Source organism: Macaca fascicularis, chromosome 2, assembly GCF_037993035.2.
Source record: "Macaca fascicularis isolate 582-1 chromosome 2, T2T-MFA8v1.1".
Lineage (NCBI taxonomy): Eukaryota > Metazoa > Chordata > Mammalia > Primates > Cercopithecidae > Macaca > Macaca fascicularis.
Genome location: NC_088376.1, coordinates 109,827,449 through 109,846,112, shown reverse-complemented (window position 1 = coordinate 109,846,112; position 18,664 = coordinate 109,827,449). Strand labels below are relative to the sequence as shown.

The window sequence follows — 18,664 nt, the reverse complement described above, 5'->3', positions numbered from 1 at the left end:
CCAGTCAGTATTTGTCAACTAATCAAGTCTGCTGGAGGAGCTCTCTAGTGCCCCCCTTGAGCACGTGCAGCAAGAATAGGATCAGAGTTGACTTGGCCTGGCTCCGCACACTCCTGATACACACACACAGAGGATATCTGGGCAGGGCTGCGCGACGGGCCTGGTGAGGAGCTGTACTGGCTCTGCATGCCGTGGCCTGGGCGTTGAGGTGCCATATGGATGGTGGGGCCCGGCATGCCTGTCCTCTGAGTGGAGCAGGCCCTCCTTTCCACCGCTGAGGGCACATTGACAGGTGCTATCCCTTGGCGCCAGCCTTCGTCAGGCCCTGGGTATCAAGCCTCACCGTTAGAATGCCTGAAGGCTGCCGCACCCTTTCTCTTTGTCCCCTAAGCACCACCACCTTTTTGTCAAAGGCGCCTTCCTTCCCCCAGTGAGTCAGCAGCAGAACCTCAGTTGTTTCTGCTCCTCCCTGTCTCCCCACAGTGTTGAAGCACCTCCTTGTTCTAGTCCACGGCTACTGACCTAGTTCCCGTCCTTATCTCCAATCCTTATCTCTAGCCTCCTTGCTGTTCTCCCAGCCTCCTGCTCAGCGCTTTGTTCTTGCTCTGCTCAGAAGCCTTTAGGGAACACATGAACCCACAGGAGAGCAGTGACTCTTAGCTAATCCCAGCCTCTTGGATGGTAGTCCCCACCTGCTCCCGCTGACTCTTGGTGAAGCACTGAATGGGGAATCAGATCTGTCTTCACTGCACAGATCATCTGACATCATCTTCTAATGTCTTGGTGAAGCAGGTATTACAACACTGCCCTGTCTGCTCACAGGATTGCTGAGAACATCTGATAAGGATGATGGGCGTGGAAGCTTACCATGACCTCTGCAGAGGCACACCGTTCTGGGCCTGTGCCCCACTGGCTTTTCTGTAGCCCTTTCCTTCCTGCCCTGGCCTGATTCTCCCTGCTCTTCAGGCTTGACTGCTTCGTCTCCCTAAGCTGCAGGCTTTTCTCCATCATTTCCTTCTTGTAATAGTGATATGATGTCGGTATGATTAACCTCATTTTTGTAGATGAGGAAACTGAGGCCAGACAGGTCGTATAACTTGCCCACGGTCACACAGCCAAGAAGAAATGGAGCCGGGATTTCCCCGCTCCTGTGCACCACTGTGCTGTGCCTGCTGTAATTGGTGTCAGGCCTGTGGGTACAAACTGGTAACAACAAACGTCTGCCCTTTAGGAACTCTTGGTCTGGTCTGCAGATAGAGTGGATGCTTGGATCAAGTCATCCTAGCAGCACATTGAGTGCAGGGGACCCAGAGTGAGGAGCTCTGCAGCCTGACGAGATCTCAGCCTGCCCAGGAGAAGCAGAGTCTATCCCCCTTGCTCCCTCCCAGTCTCTGGGCAGTAGAGATCTGTGCAGTTTCTGGTCCCAGGCATGGTGGTGTTCAGCCGACTTCTTATCACTCCCTCTTCAGGGTGAGTCAGATTCCGGGTGACTGCCCTACCTGCTAAATGCCCTTGGAACACAGCTCCCACCGCGGCCACACCCAACAGGAAGTCCCTCCACCCCAGCATGGGGCTGCACTGGCCCTGAGGATGGGCACAAGGTGACACTGGGGAGCCTGCCAAGTTTGCCCCAGCATTGTCTGTCTCTTCCTGTCACCTTCAGGCACTATGTGCCCATCTCTTTTGGTTTTTTTCCCCATCCCAGACCCAAATCAGAACTGGAAAGGCTCAAAGTGGGGCCAGTTTGGCCTCTTCTTAGGGGCCTGGGATTTTGAGGCCTTATTCTCTTAACTGTTGAACAGAGGGCAGTTTCCCATGGACATCATAGCAGGCGTACTCAGGGCTAATGAGGCATGTCACCTGGGGGTTGGAAAGTGTTTCTGTACCCGTGAGTTGCGTCTCTAGCTTCTTCAGGAAGCTAAAGAAGGGTGGGAAGACCCTAGATGAGAAGTTGAATGTCTCTCTCTTAATCCTTTCCTGCTTCCCTTATTTCCTTCTGGAAGGGAGAGCTCTAGGCAGCAGCTCCTAAAAGTTTGAGTCCCTGGGAAGTCTTAGGAAGAGGGAGAGGCTTATTCCTTATCCCCTGAGCTCAAGTCCTCCTGCTTCGGCACACTTGCCCCCAGTGACAGTTCCCAGCCCTCATATTAACCTTAACCCCCCTCCCAAACAGACACACAAACAGCAGCAAGCTGGGGCAGGTCCAGGCTGGGAGTGGAGGATCTCACCTGACTTCTGGTCTTCCCCTTTCCTCCCATGACACATTTTGTAGGCTACCACAGTGCCCGTTCAGGGTGTCGGCCCTCATGCCCACGGCGCTGGAGGAATGCCTTGTGAGCCCTGCCCCTGACACCATCAGGTGAGGCTGGGCCAGCTATGTGGGTCTGCTCTGCAAGCTGTGACAGTGCTGTTGCTTCGCTCTCATGTCTTTGTAGGGAGTTACCACTCCCAGGAATGCTCTGTCTTCTTTAGCTGCTTCGTAATCCCCCAGCGGGCATTTAGAATTGAGTTTAAGGATTACTTCCTTCCCCAACAACGCCTATCCCTTGCTAATTCCCTAAGTGTACGAGATATTTAGTAAAGCTTTCCTCGCTACTCATGGCACAGTTACATTTTCTAAGTCTGCTCCTTTGAGTAGACTTGAGATTCTTGAGGACAGGGTTCTTATTTTCTTTATCTTTGTACCCAAGGTAGACCTAGCCCACAAAGGAGACTGGGGGGAGCAAGGAAAGAGAGATCTTCATCTTACTGTGGGTGGGAAGGGACAACAGGAGGGCATAGAGCAGCCTCTCGTCTTCCTCCCTCCTCCTGTAGGCCTGGTTGTTGATTGACCTGCTTCTAGCAGTGGTACTACATTCAGACAGCAGTGTGGATTGATGCTGCCCCCACGCTTCATGTGCCATCCAGAGGCAGGTGTACTCATCCAGTGAGGGATCCTTCCAGAGAGAGGAGACTGAAGAGCAAACCCATTGTTGAAATACCAAGTCTGAGGAGATGAGATAGAGGCATGTGCCAAAATTGATAAACCTTCAGCTGGTCTGATAAAGAAAAATGACACAAATTAGCAATATCAGTGAACATCACTACAGATCTTACAGACATTGAAAGGCTATTAAGAGAACAATATAAGTCACTTTGTGCCAGTAAATTCAGTAACTTAGGTGAAACAGACATCTTGAAAGACATGAATTAATAACACTGACTGGAGAAGAAATAGAAAATCTGTACAGTCCTATAACTAAAATCTTTTCCCAAAGAAAACTTCAGGCCAAGATTGCTTCACTGAAGTCTTGTTGAACATTTAAGAAAGAAATGATACCAACCCTGCACAGCTCTAATTTTATTTGTAACAGTTTTGTCCCTGATAAAAAGGATTTCAAACATTAGGAAACAGGTCAGTCAGACTCTGTCCTGAGCAGGGCTGTATTTGAGACCCCCTGAAGTCCTTCCTTAAAGGCTTCTTCCTCCTGAAGGCTCTGGGACGAGGTGAGGGCATGGGTGCAAGGTCTAGGCATGGAGATGTGGGCAGGGGTGAGAAATGTGGGAGTACGTCCATTAATAGGCAAGTAGGCTATGGAGAGGGCCCCAGCCCAGGTCATGACTCTCCTGCCCTCCAGCCAGCAGTGTTCCTGAGGTTTACTCTTCTGGAGTTGGTGAAGAGGGTAGCAGTTCAATTGGTAGAGTTTCTGAAGGTTGTTTAGCCCAGGCTCTGGGCTAGGCCTTGAGGTGCTCTAGGAGATGCCCCGTGCTGAGAGGTTTTTGAAGGGAAGGGGTAGTAAAGCCAACTGTGAATAGGAATAGCCACAGGCCTGTGCCCTGGGCCTACGGTCAGACCCTGATATGCACCGGGTAGGCCCAGAGGATTCCTTTGCCTGGGAATCTTAGAAGGCTGCTTTGAGGAGGTGGCCTTTGACCTGGCCTCTAGGACTGGCCAGATGGTGTTTTCTTGGGGGTTATCAGAGTAGGTATTTCATGATTTGAGACAAAATGTGGGGTGTAAGAGTGTTCTGGACAGAGCAGATGTGAGGTTGAGATGAATGGCTATTGTCCTGGGGGTATGGAGACCCAGTGGGAGCTTTGAGCAGAGGTGCAGTGTGGTCTGACCAGTATCTTTGAAGAGGAGGCCAGGAATGTGGATTGATAAGATGGAGAGCGACTTAGGGGAGATAGGTTGGAGAAAGACGGAAAAATGCAGGAGGCAGCTGTATTCTCCAGAGTAGAGGGGAAGGCTGGCTGGCAGGCAAAGGTGGAGGGGAATGGCTGGGGGCTTGGTTGTGGTGGGGAGCTAAGGAGGTGGTTGAGGAGACTAGGGATTGGGAAGGAGGGAGAAGATGGCAAGATTTGGGAAGGGTGTGAGGTGGGGGGTGGGGGTGGTGAGGCATTGAGTCTGATTTAAAGGTCCCAGGGTGAACGAAGTGTCTCTAGATTCCTGGGGAGGCTGTGCACCTTGGGCCCTGCCTGCTTTCTTACTGAGTGTCCAGCAGGGCCTAGGCTTGGACTTGGGCTGGCTGTGGCCGTATCTGAGCACTGGGGCCAGGTCTGAACTGTGGGGAGCACAGGAGAGGCGAGTAGAATCAGAGCTCTTTAGAAACTCGGCACCACTCTTCCACTCTTGATAGCCTCTCTCTCGTCTCCTTGGCAAGAACGAGGGCCAGGCATCAGGACGACCTGGAGGCAGACTTGCAGCTACCGCTGATGGGTTCTGTGACTTTGGACAAATCTTTTCCTTTTCCCTGACCGCCATTTCCCAGGTTTTCCCATGGGTTAAATTGAGGATCTAGAATGGGTGATCCTGCGAGCCCTCCAGGTCTGAGGCTCTTTGAGTCTCTCAGGTAGGGGTGAGCTTCAAGTGGTCTGCTGTTCCCTCCACTGTCCTAGGCAGCAAGGGGCCATATCTTGTGATTCAGGCCAGTGTCACCAAAAGCGATTTTCATTCCCATGAATGCCCATTATCCTGTTTATGAATCACTCTTTGTCAGGAAGGCTGAGGTACACCTTGTCTCTCCCACTTAGGTGGCCTGTTCATTTGTTCACCTGCTTCTGCCACAGATGTGGATCTTTATCTTTTTTGAGCCCCTGCTCTTAGCACAGCATCCCAAGCTGGGGTCATTTTTAACCTCATGCCGTCTGCAGAGCTAGTGCTGCACCCCACCCGCCAGATTGCTAGGCATTTTTAAAAAGTCATTTAGATAGTTGGGTGTTTTCTCATTTATTAATGAATAACTTGGCCTTTGCTGAGGCACTTGAATGTCTCTGGGGCTCCAGGAGGGTGGTGGCAGCTGTTTGACCTTGCTTGAGAGCTGAGAAAGGGCATGGTATTTGCAAAGCACTCCTCCCAAAGGCTGGACACTTTCCTGTAGTCCCCGCCTACTTCTGCCAGGTGGTTCAGGTTAACAGAACCCGTTTGGAAAGGAGTCTTCCTTTGTGACTGGGGGTCTTGCCCCACCAGCCCACTGTGGGGAAAGAAGAGCCCTTTCTGCTTTTCCTTCTCTGCCCTTACCCAGGGCAGGTGTCTGCCACTACTTCCCCTGCGATAGGCACTTCTGGGAGTAGCCTTCAGGGTGTCCGCTGGTTGGGAGTCGGGAAGGAATTTTTTTGCTAGAATATGCAGGCTCTGGCTTGCTTCATCGGCTCGTCTTTAGTCAGGGAGGGCTGCATGCGCCAGCAGGGCTCCTGTGGAAGCCCCGTCCGGGTCCCTGTAGCCCTGGGAGCCATTTGGAGGATCCTGATTTGTTTCTCAGTGAAGCATTTGTACTCTGTTCTCCCTTCCCTCTTTGGCCATCACCAAGCATCTGCCTGTCCACCCCAGAGCCTGCCTTGCCCAGCAGGGGTCGGTAGACTCTCCCCAGTCTCTCCTCGGTTTCTCCATTGCTTAAGAACACTGGCCAGAGCCCTCTGTGTTTGGCCCTTGCCTGACTTGACTTTCTTACCTGGCAATCATCGTCACCCCCTTCCCCAGCCCCAGTCACCTGCATGCTCTTAGACCACACCCTGCCTTTGTTCAAGTTCTACTTCCCACCGGGAATGCCCTTCCCACTCCTGTCCCCCATCCTGTATCACCCAATTCTGCCCAGCCCATCTCTTAGTAGGAAACCCCTCACCCCTCCCGCAAGAACCATGTTCCACGTTGACCTCTCTCATGTAGCTGCTGTCACTTGGTCAGTTATTTTGTTCCCGCTGCCTCATTGCCATGAGATGAGCTGCCCTGAGTTGGGGTAGGGGGCATCTTGATCTGTTCACATGACAGAAGCCTTTCTCTGGGCCAGGCCTCCAACCTAGTTTTGGTAGTCTGCTCCCTGGAGGTTGTGTGGCCAAGGCGTGGCAGGGTCTGGTCGATGCCTGCAGTCTTCACATAAAGCAGATGCCATTCTTAGGAAGGCAGTTGTCAATGGCATAAATAAATGTTCTAGGAAAGGTAGTTCAAGCAACTGTTTTACTTACAATTTATATGCAGGCTCCAGCTCATTCTGTGTCCATCAGAGCAGGCTCCCTACTGAAGGAGCTCACAGATCTCTCTCAGAACACTGCTCTGCGAGAGTGGAAGGCAGGACACTGCCATAGTGAAGTACGCATTGTCACCTTCTGGAGTGCCAACCTGGCATGCAGGGAGACCCACGACAGCTCTGTCTTGGAACCTCTCAGTCCATGCCCTGGGCCCGAGATGTGGTCACACGAATTTGCACATGCGCACACACGCCCTGTGTCAGTTTGTCCACAGGCAGGCTGACCTAACGGTGGTAATCACATAATAAGGGAGAAAGTCCAGGAAGACATTTTCTGCTGCAGGTGGAAGCAGTATGGCAGTTTCTTTCTGTTGTAACCCCCAGTGCACCTGAGAACAAGCATAACATGTCAAAGTTAAGATGAACATGACTCTCTAGACTTAAAAAAGAGGTGCAGTTGGTGGGAAGTCAGAAGAACCAGATTAAGAAAATTTTCATGGAAACTTCAAACTAATTCCCCTTGCCTCTGTCTCCTTGAATGTAGCACAGGCCTAGGCAGTGAGTCTTGTTATAAGCCTGGTCCTTGTTCATGTTACTTCTAAAGCGAACCAAATAGGTATTTCCGGAGAGGACTCTGGCCTGAAAGGTGTCTCAGGAGGCCCAAGCTCTCATCCTGCCCTGGTTGCTGGTGACTTCTTCCCCCAGTCTTCCCTAGCTTAGCAGGTGTTTCCATCTAGACCCATGAAGGTGACTGGTGGCCTGCCAGCATGGCCCCTCCATGGCACCAAGTGGCTGCATTTCTCACCATCTAAAGCCATCCAGCTCTTTCTGCGAGTGTTCTCTAAGGGCTACCAGGTACCTGGGACTGGGCTGTAGTTACAGATTTTTTGTTGTTGTTGTTTTTGAGATGAATCTCACTCTGTCACCCAGGCTGGAGTGCAGTGGCTCAATCTCGGCTCATTGCAAGCTCCACCTCCCAGGTTCACGCCATTCTCCTGCCTCAGCCTCCTGAGTAGCTGGTACTACAGGTTACCAGCTACCACGCCCGGTTACCATGCCCGGCTAATTTTTTTTGTATTTTTGGTAGAGATGGGGTTTCATCGTGTGTTTGCCAGGATGGTTGCGATCTCCTGACCTCGAGATCTGCCCACCTCAGCCTCCCAAAGTGCTGGGAGTACAGGCCTGAGCCACCGCATCTGGCCAAGAGTTACGGATTTTTAAATTCTGCACAGGCAGTGAGGCTCCAGTTGCGCCTATGAGATGCAGCAGGCATGTATCCTGCTTGGAGTCTGGGACACCAAGCTGGGCCCTGCCAGGTGTCCCCCTTCTGAGATGTCCTGTTCTTTAGCTCCCTGGGCCGTGTGGACTGGAAGTAGGAGCTTTCAACTGAGCTGGTGGTTTTTTCCCTTTCTCTGCAGGACAAGGAAGATGGGGAGCCAAGGACCAAGCATCTCAGAGAAGAGGAGGAAGAAGGCGAGAAGCACAGGTAATGCCCGTGTTGCAGCTCCAGGCTCTGCTGTCTCCTCCAGCACTCATCGGTCTCCCAGTCTCTGGGTCCTCCCATCTCTGTTCAGCGTCTACCCTGTTCCCTCCCCTCTTCTTTCTGCCATGGCTGTCTTGTTCAGACCTTAAAATCTCAACATCTCAGAAGGCCCTTGTTGAGGCCTTCTCTGCCTCCTTTCCCTCATTTTCCATTTGGCTGTTATTCAACCCCCAGCATTTTCTTTCTAGCCCTTACATTATGCCGTTTTACCCTTCTCATACACCTTTCGTGGCATGGTTCTCCATTGCCTGCTGAGTAAGTGCCCCTTCTGTACCTGACATGTGAAGCTCTGCCTGGGTCATCTGGCCTCGTCCAACCTCCTCTGTTTCCCTCCAGCCAGAGCCCTTTGTGGTCGGCCCTTGCCACCCCTAGCCACTCAGCATTTCCTGACCAGTATTTTGTCCGTCCTGGAGGTCCTTCTCATCTCTCCTATACCTTTGATGTCTGGGTCTTCACATAGCGTTCGGCTCAAAGGGCGCCTGTCTCATTTTTCTGTGCCCCTTTGGCGTCATTTCTCTCTGTAGTATTTATCTTATTTTGTCGAATACTGTCATCTGGTTGGGTCCACTTAAGTTGCCTAAACACAGCACATATGAGGGTCTTGGGTACCCTTCCCTCGTGATTGCAGGCACAAGGTCTTCCCCCGCAGTCTTGACGGCTGCCACCTCCACAGAGCCTCAGATGCTACTTTGCCTCCCAAAAATCTGGAGCCTGGAAACTGTTGCTGGAACCAGCGTGTGGGGTGGGGTGAGGCAGAGCTGTGCCTCTGATCTTTGTGAACAGAGTGTCTGACTACCACTCCTGTGTCAGCAGTTCCAGAGGTCTCATGTCCTCCTTCCCATGCCTAGCCCTGAGCTGGCGCTCTCTTCCTGGGGTCAAACTATGTGTCTTTCTGGACATGTTGCCTTGATTTCCTTTGCTCTGAGCAGCTTCCTTCAGGCACAGGGGTGTATCTCTTGATGCGCTTAGGCTCTGCTTTGCATAGGGGCAGCAGGAGGGGAGGGAATGCCCTTCAGAGAAAGCTGGGCGGTCACACCAGAGCAGGCTTTCCTGATGCCACAGCCTTTTTTCACCTTCACCAGTATGAGTAGAACCTCCCCACATGCGGGCCTCATCTCTGCCTTTGTAATCAGGAGCAATCACAGACACCATTTACAAAGTGTTATCACACTATCCTGAGAGCCCTTCAGAGTCCATGCCCCCTACTTGGGTTCAGACATGCTACCAGCTCCATGCTGAGAGGCTGGTGATGCTAAACGCTGAGTGGGTCTGCTGCCACTGGGCCTGGGGCATTTTGTTGGGCCTTAGCCCCCACCTCTTGAGATGGGAAGACAAAGGCCAGTTAGTTGCTCGTTTGTCAGGTGACCCCAACATATGTGGCTTTATGGGTGGGTGCTGGCATAGATTTCCCCATTCTGTGGTAACTACATATTAGAGGCCCTTTGGTCTTCTGGTTTGTTCTTAGGTTCTCAAAAACTGGAACTCTGGCTGGAGCCTGAGTTCCAGTTTCTGGGCTCTGATTTGCTGGTGGTTTTTTCTCTTATTCCCACCCCTCCCTCTCCTCGATGAGAAAGAAGGGTTACTGGTTTAGCATGTGGGTGGGTGTGTCATACAGTAAGAGGCTTGAATGCTGAACCATGTGGTTGTGAATCTCAAACGTGGTGTCGAGTGAAGGAAAAAGCAGGTTTCAGAATTGAGGCATACAGGCCAGGAACATTTGTATCAAATTTAGGAACACAAAATGATATATGTGTGTTTCTCAGTTGACAAGTACTGACTTTATTGGTTGTCTGCTCTGTGCAGGGCACCATTGTGGGCCCCTGGAAGGCAACAGTGGACAGAGTACAGCCCCTACCCTCACGGAACTGACATTTTCTGGAGGGAGACAGGCTGTTAGCAAAGAAGCAGGTGTGTGATAAGGTGTCAGGTGCTCCCAAGAAAGCAAAAGCAGAAGTGTAAACACATGCATGAGGAGTGATGCCTCTGATTGACGCCTGGGGAAGCAAGGAGGAAACAGGATTAGGGAAAGGCTCTGTGATGTGTGATTTTTTTTTTTTTCTTTTTTTTGAGATGGGGGTCTTACTCTGTCACCCAGGCTAGAGTGCGGTGGTGTGATCTCAGCTCACTGCAACCTCCAAGTGGCTCCCAGGCTCAAGCGATCTTCCCACCTCAGCCTCCCAAGAAGCTGGGACAACAGGTGTGCACCTCCATTGCTAGCTAATTTTTTGGTACAAAAACAACATGGTTTCACCAGGTTGCACAGACTGGTCTCGAACTCCTGAGCTCAGGCAACACCCACTTCAGCCTCCCGAAGTGTTGGAATTACAGGTGTGAGCCACTGGGCCAGGCCAATGATGTGTGGTTTTGTTGTAACAAAAGAAAAAAAAGGGGAACAAACCTGTCTTGAATATGGCAAAATGCTTTTATTGACTCTGCAGGAGGTGAGTACATGTGTTAGGTTATTGTGCGAACTTTTTTGTGTGCCTGAGATATACCATAATGAAAACAGTGGGAAAAAACCAAAGGGCATGTGTAGTTCCAGGCTCCTGTCAGTGAGTTCTAGATAAAAGGGGCCCTGCCACGTGAGGACCTGCTCCATGTTAGGTCTTACAGGTCATTTGTAGTGGAGCACAGGACCTGCTCTGAGGCCCCGTCCTGAGCCCACTGAGCTGGGCAGGTGCAAGGCCCTGTTTTGTTTTCTCACTGCAGCCTAGGGACCAACCATGCTGGACATTGAATTGGGTTCTGCTTCAGCTCATCACATTCTTCTGATTTGCTCTCATCTGGCCTCTTTTGAGGCAGTGGAGTGTGGTGGAACGGGTTTGCCTCCCAGTCGTTGGGAGCTTGGCTTTCAGGGCTGTCCTTCTAGAGACTTTGGGCTGGTGGACTTCTAGCATCCTGTACCTGGCAGGGCCTGCCGCTTGGTCACTCCTTTGGTTGCCAGGAAGCCTAGCCTTAGCAAGGAGTTGTGCCTGTATTTGTAGACCCCAGAGAAAAACAGACTCTTCTGACTTTAACAGATCCCCAGAGCAGAGGGCTTGCTTGGGTTATTTAGGAAGGCAGACTAGAACATTGGTTGCCCTAACAGAGAGCGAGACCCCATATGGACTTAACTTTAAACTGCAGGGTCCAGGGCTTGAGGATGATGGACTTTCCAGGAAGAACAGGATGTAGCAGAGGCCGTGTCCATCCCAGGGAGGAGGATCTTGCTTTTTATTTGTACCCCAAGTCTGGAAAGGGGCTCTCACGTAGGAAGCTTATGGATTGGGAGCTGATTCCAGAGAACCTCCTAGGCCATAGCCCCTGCTGCAGCCTCCTTTGCCACTGGGGAGAAAGAAGTGACCTTCCATTCCATTGCAGGGATGACCCCTGAGGCCATTCACCAGTGAGCATCCTTCCTCGCCTGCTGGGAGGCGAGAACAGCCTACTTCAGTCAGGGTCACTCTGGGTTGAGCCCAGGTGCCAGGTGGGAAGCCCTGCTGACACCAGCCATTCTGGAGTGTGCTGAGAGGAGTGTGGTGCCCACTCTGAGGTGCTTTCAGCTAACACTGTCCTGCCTTCAGTTTGACAAGGCCTTATGGAGAACGTGCCTTTTAAGTCTGGAATCCAGATGGTAAGGTTTGGGTGGCAAAGGTCCAGAGGCATGAATCTGCAGTGTGGAAGGGTGGCTGGTATAGCCTGTTGTTGGGGAGGCATGAACAGACATCACGCCAACTCTCCTTTACACAGTGTCAGTGTCCCTGGGGGCCCCTTCCAGTCTGACCCGCTCACCATCTCAGGAGTGACCAAGGGAGTTAAACAGATCTGCATCTAAGACCCAGGGCCCAACCTGGATGGGAAAGGCTGAGTTGTCTCTGATGCTGCCTGACCCAGGCCCTACAGGGAAATGGAGGTGGCACCCTCCTCTTCTCCTTCTTCCCTAGTTTCTCCTCTTACATCCTGACCAGGATTTCTCCCTGAGTCATTCCATCCCACACTGCCACTCAGCTCTGAACTCTAATGACTGGATGACCCCAGGGCCTGCTGCCTGTGAGTGTCTCGGCTCCCTGTGTCCCATTAGCTGACAGAGAGCAGGGTCCATCTGCCTCAGTTACCCTCCAGGTCACTCAGTGTCCCTTGCCTGGTGGTCAGTTCCATGTATTGATGTAGCTAGTTCATCGTGCTTTAGATTCTTGGTTCAGCAGCAGTCCCTGAGATGAAAGGACCTAGACAGATGGAGCAAGGTCTAGCTTTGGAAGCGGTTCTCAGGTTTGAGGCCAAGCCCTGCCAGTTATTAATTCTCTAACCCTGGGCGAGTCACATTGCCTCAGTGAGCCTCAGAATCTTCAACCAAAGGTGGAAAATAATGAAATAAAACTTGCTTCACCTGATGAACAGAGCAAATGCCATACCTGTTTGCTCAGCTAGTGCTGGGGCTCTGGACAGAAGGAAGGCACCCTGAGAGTGAAAGGACTCTGGACACACCTGGAAAAGGCAGAAGTAACTTTTACATAAAGCGTGTGCCAGCTTTGCAAATAAGGCAACAGTTGGGGGAAATGTGAGGCAATGGATGGGAGTAGAAATAAGCAAACGTGACCTAGAAGTTTGTGATTAGGAACCACTTTGTACAGCCTCGCTTATTTGCTGCATTAGATAGTCCTTGGAAATAAGCTGAGTGGCCTCATTTTGCAGATTCATTTGTCTAACCAGATACCCTGTAGGGCCAGGGTTTGTGGCTAAGTAAATGAAAATCCAACAGGATTGGAGGGAGCCACCCCAGGACTTTGCCCCTCACCAGCCATCCTGAAGAGTCACCCGCCTGCCTGCGTGTGTTCCTGCCCCACTGCCTGAGGAGACCTTTTCAGAATTATTGTAGCTGTTGTAACAGTTCCTTTGCCTTTCCTTACGTATTTTATAGTCAGCTTGTTAATACCTATTTTAAAAAAAGCTTGCTGGGATTTTGATAGAAATCAGTGCAGATTCCTTTTTAAAAAATTTGTATTACTGTCCTAGGATAAATCCTGTCCCATCCCCATACAACCAAATCCCCATTGGGTGGGAGTGAGCTCCAGCAGCTCGACCAGCCCAGGCTCTGTGGGAAGAAAGGATGCATTCCTACCCCTAGATGGGCCCTTCTTCTCTGGGCTGACTCTTCCCTGTCTCTGCCAGCCTTGTTGTAGCTAACTCTGTAGAGGCATGGGTGACTCATCTCTAAGGCAGCTCCCTTCCCCCAGCCCCCTGTGTACTGCCCAGATAAGATGTGCCCTGGAAGGCTGGCCCATGGAAGAGGGTATTCAGGGGTGTTCATGTCAGTGTCAGCTGCTTTGTTTTTTTTTTGAGCTGTCCATCGCTTCTTGGTGATGGGAGGTTGGCTGATGTGTGCCATGGAGGCATGTCTAGGGCAGGGTTTGTGGCTGACAGCCATTACCACCCTGCCTTGTGGGATGGATGGACTGTTGGGTTGGGGCTGACAGGTGGGAGAAGGGAGGAGGCACTTAACCAGGAGCACTCGCCTCCTCCTATGCCAGAAAGTGCCTGAACAAGCAAGTCCCGAACTCCCAACCTCCACAGCCGCCACCTCCCCGTGGCTTTGTATGGAGGTCTGCACACTGCTGGAGCAGTCGGTTACCATCAGAGATAGTTGTTTGACCGGGGCTGGGTGTCACATATTACAAAAGAAATGAGGTCACTAGCCTTGCTTCTTCAGAGATGGAAAATCTGTTCCCCAGCTCAATGTGTGCATGACCCTCTCATGGAGAGACTTCCCACCCCAGCTAAGGCCCAGCCCTGGCCCAGTGCCCAAACCCTTGAGTCCAGCCAATGCCAGGCCTCTGCGTGCTGGGCCCCGGTGATGGTTTCCACACACCAGGATGTGTCACAGATCATGGTTGTTTGATCCATGACATCAGCTTGATTTTGCATACATTGCTCCACTCTAGTGGTACCAACCAGGGCGGCTCCCGTCACGCCTCCCGAGTTCTTTCAGTCCCACTGTAGAGGATGTCTACATCTGGTGATGTCCCAGTCACAGGCAGTGGAGATCTCCTGCTGAAACAGCAGCATAGAGACCCACCACCGCCTCATTTTTCCTGACCCTGTTTCTCGGGAATAGGCCTGGGAATGTGGGAGAATGAATCAAGAGAGAACTGGTTTAAAGAATATGGTGAAGCCGACTCACCGTGTGTTGGCACTGGGCACCTCCCTTCTGGGTAGGGTGGGGTAGGAGCACAGCTGAATCCTTTCTTTGTGCATTAAGTCATATCTTGTGTGTCCTGATCTCGCTTCCAAAGCTCCTATTAGGAAATCTTCATCTCTGTTCTGGTACTCAATGTGATCTGCATTTATAGGTGAAGAAGCCACAGTCCAGGCAGGTGAAGCAACTTGGCTAAAATTTCCTTGGCTAAAATCCTCCAACTTTTGAAAGGGAGTGGAGCTGCCACTGAGACCCCTCCGTGTGTGGGGAAAAGAGGCTTTTTTTTGGCAGAGTACAGTGGCTGCTGGTGGTTTGCCGCTCAGGGCAGCCTGTTGGGGTTGAGCACCATCCACTGTCCCAGAGTGGTCTCTGGGCTCGATTGGGCCAGGGAGGGTGAGGGGCAGTGGGCTATGCAGGTCCCTGTCCCCCAACATCTGGGCCCCGCATGGCCAGTGTGGCCAATCCACTTCTCACCTTATGGGCCCTTTGGGGCTTAGCTCATCTGCCATAAACCTTTACTCCTCTCCTGTTTTAAAATTTAAATTGATATTTATGGCCAGGTATGGCTCACGCCTGTAATCCTAGCACTTTGGGAGGCTGAGGCCGGTAGATCACGAGGTCAGGAGATTGAGACCATCCTGGCTAACACGGTGAAACCCCGTCTCTACTAAAAATACAAAAAAAAGTTAGCCCGGCGTGGTAGCGGGCACCTGTAGTCCCAGCTACTCGGGAGGCTGAGGCAGGAGAGTGGCGTGAACACAGGAGGTGGAGCTTGCAGTGAGCTGAGATTGTGCCACTGCACTCCAGCCTGAGCGACAGAGCGAGACTCCGTCTCACAAAAAAAAAAAAAATTAAATTGATATTTACATAAATTATAGATTTTCTGATTGTAGAAAACTTAGAAACTACAGATCAACATGTATCTGTGCATATCATGCTGTTTTGTAACCTTTTTTCATGTGCCGTGTCATGACTGTCTTTTGGTAAATATACTTTCATGAAATTATCTATGGCAGCTTAATATTTCTTTGAGAGTACCATGATTTACTTTTTAGTCCTAGGTTTTTTTGTTTTGTTTTTGGCATACCAGTTTTTTCTGATGCCTTAAGTACCCACTAGCTATGGGCTTTCAGGTGGGATGGGTGCAAAGTTCAGCTTGTCAATGTAGAGCACCTTGGTTAGGTTCTGCAGCGTCCAGGATGAGAGTGGGTGCAGACCACGTGATGCAGATGTGATGGCAGCTCCGGCAGGGCAGGGGCCTCATTTAACTAACACTCAGCCCCGGTCATTGCCTGGAACAGCCTTTGGCTGTTTATAAGCCGTCCTTCGGGGGCCTTTGGGTAGGCCTTGGTGCGAACACGTGGCCATAGCTGTTGATCGGTCTTGGTGGGGGCTCCCATACAGATCTCATCCCCAGCCAGCTCTGGCGTCTCTGGCCTCCTCGTTTTTAAGGCAAGGGCTTGACTATACTACTTCTGAAGCTCCTGCCTCTGAGACCTGTGACCTAAAATTGTAATTTTTAGGGCCGAGGAAGGCTTCTTCTGGCCGTGGGGAGAGCTGAGAGGCTGGGCTCCTGTTGAGGGAGGGAGTTTCCAGGATGATACTGTAGGCTGAACTCCACTGTGGGGCAGGCTGCAGGAGTTTTTCCTTTGAGGAACACTTGAGTGCCCAGAGCCCTGGCAGAGCCACCTGCAGCCCTGGCCAGACCCCAGTCACTGCGTCAGGTAGCTTCTCTCCCGTGATTGCTGGTCCCGGAGGAGCCAGATGGAGGAAGCTGGTATGGGGTCCACCCCTAGGCCAGAGAGCAGGGTGTGGATTCTGCCTCCGGCTCTTCCTTCAGCTCTGGCACCTCGGTAATCTTTCTGGACTGTTTTCCACATTGAGAAAATGTCAGTGACAATCTCTCCCTGTGTGGAAGGGTGGTCTCGAGAGGTGGCCTCTGAGAGGCCGTGTGTGGAGGCTGCCCCTACTGGGAAGGGCGCATTATCTCATGCTTTCTGGCCTGTGGTTTCAGGTGGTAGCACAAAGGAGCTCCCACTCCTTTTCCTGAAGCCTGCTGAGGACACATTTGCCAGGGCTTGCTTAGAGGCCTGTCCACCCCCTGGGGCTGTGATGTGGCCCTGTCCTGTCCGTGGTCACTTCGTGTGTCATGTGTTCCAATAGACCTTGTCCTCTTTGGCCAGAAGGACAGGAGGCTTGGGGTGGGCTGGATAAGAGAAGGAAAGGGAGGTTGTATTGCCTTACGCTATACCTGTTCTTCAGTGTGCGTCCACAGTTGCCTTACTGGGTGACAGCTGGAGCACAGTCTCCTCTGCCCACAAGTGGGGAAGCCACTGGTCTCTTTTAAAGTCTCATTTGCTGCAGAGCCAGCCATTGAGTGTTCTAAAGAAAAATACCAATCACCAAACAAAAACATCCATCTACTAAATTGTCCTTTGCCCTCATAGCCTGGTGGTACTTTAGGCCTCTCTAGGGCACTCTGCCAGAAGAGATCCCAGAGGTGTCATAGCTATTATGAATTATGCTGCCAGGATTGTGTGTATGTAGAACGCTTTGTTTTGCTTGCTTCTGTTTTGTTACTATTTCTATGGAATAATTTTCCCAGAGCAGGGTTACTGGGTCAGGGGGTTTGAACATTTTAATGGCACTTGAAAGAAAGACCAGAGCAGCCTCTAGAGCAGCTGTGTACCTCATCTGGGGTAGTTGCCTCTCCCCTCATTTTCATGCTTCTCTCGGGTCTGGCCTCTGGCAGCAGCAACTGAAGCCTTGTTATTTATGTTGGGGACAAGGGGTAGGTCCTGAAGCCTAAAGCAAACAGAGGGTTATTAGGGGCGTGTTTGAGTGTCATGAGTGTGTTTTCCTGGCAGAGCTCCAGTGTCTCTGTACTCTGAATATTAAAAATGAAAGTGTTCTTTGATCACAGTTGCTAGTCTCTCTGGCCAGTGGTGGCCTCCGCAAGGCCTGCAGGCCCATCCTGGGCGTGGCCTTCCCTGTGGTCTGTTATGAGGAGGAGTGCCTCACAGCAGCTTTCTCTCTGGCCCCTGAGGGGGCCTGTATGGGCAGGAGAAGGGACCAGGGTGACCAGGTGGAGGACCTTGTTCTCAGGGAACAGGCCATGTGGGACTGCCTTGTCCTTACCCTCTCTCTCCCTCCCTCCCCGGGCCCAGGGCAGGGGCAGAATGTGGAGTAGCCTCAAGATACAAGGGATGAGAAGAGAGGCTAGCGCCCCAAAGGATGAGCGAGTGAAGTGGACCAGGGGCCATGAAACCCCCATGAGCAGTGTAGACTTTGAGGCCAGTTTGCCAGTGATGGGGTTGGATCAGATGCATAATCTATCTCAAAGCTTCCTTTCATTTCGCCATTCTAGAACTCTACTCTGGCTCTGTACTTGACAGAACATCAACTTTCTCCACCTGCTTCCTCTCAGTGGCACATATGGAAGGTGTGAAAAAGCACCCCAGGGGTGCTTTCCCCTGAACCTCCCTGGCCAGCCCGTGTCAGGGGCTCCTGCAGCTGGCCTGAAGCGGAGTAAAGTAAATAGAAAAGGTCAGCTACCCGTTTTAGAAGGAAACTCTATAGAATGCGAGCTTGGCATTGCCAGTTGCTTTGCCACAAAGAAGCTGCTTAGGAGTTGGCTGCCCCGGCCCAGCCACATTCCTGCCCTCTCTATCTGCTGGGCACAACTTCTTTGCTTCCAAATGTCTTCTCAAGTCATTGAAAGACTCAGAGAGCCCCAGGCTACCCATAAAACTCTTTCTTGAGTGCCTTCTGAATTCCTTTATCCAGCTTGAGGCAATGTATGCTGAGCCCCTCCTGGAGTTGCCTGGTGCCTTTAGGGCAGGCTGTGAAAGACAGATATGCAGCCAACACAGGGCCACATGCCTGGAGTGGGGGCTGCTGTGGAGAGGGTAGAGAGGCAAGTGGGACAAAGAGGGCCCTGGAGAAGGGCGGTCACTGTGCCTCAGGGTGAATAGGGACACTGGGAGGGGCCCACAGGGCCACCTCCTTGAGCTGGCTCTTGAAGCGTGATGGACAGGGAAGTGTGTAGCCAAGGGGATGAGCAGGCTGTGGGGCCAGGATCATGTGAAGAAGCTTAGACTCGTTTTGGGGACACTGGGGTCCCTGAGTCAGAGGGAGTACCAGTGGAGGCACTGAGGTGGCTGCTGTGTCTGCTCCTGTGGAGACATAGCAAAGCTCCACCGAGACACTGGCTGCTGGTATAGGGTGGACTGTGGGTGGCCTAGGGCATTTGGTGCAAAGGATAGTGTCTTAGAAGCCATCGGGTTTTCTCGGCTGCCCTTCCCATAGACTCTGGGGCTGAAAGCCCCAAAAACGTGGCCTGGTCTCTGCTTCCCTTTGGCTAGGGGACAGCCTGGGCCTAAGCCACAGAGACTGGACACCAGCAGAGCTGAGGTGCTGGTGCTGCCTGACTCAGAACCCTGCCACAGTCCTCTGCTGCCTTTCGGCTCCTCTGCCTGTTTCTTCTTTATGTTTTTGAGTACTTGGTTG

At 51.8% G+C, this 18,664-nt stretch overlaps 1 protein-coding gene across 2 annotated transcripts in view; it reads left to right on the top strand.

Moving 5' to 3' along the window:
• The window catches only part of CCDC12 (coiled-coil domain containing 12), a 55,489-nt gene that overhangs the window by 26,751 nt on the left and 10,074 nt on the right, over positions 1-18,664 (top strand). For both annotated transcript variants that reach the window (XR_012431091.1, XM_015445796.3), the window contains exon 2: positions 7,859-7,926. Coding sequence is in view for 1 of the 2 variants with exons in the window: in XM_015445796.3 (XP_015301282.1) it covers positions 7,859-7,926 (68 nt within the window). In the remaining variant the exon portion in view is untranslated. The remainder of the gene's footprint in view (positions 1-7,858; positions 7,927-18,664) is intronic.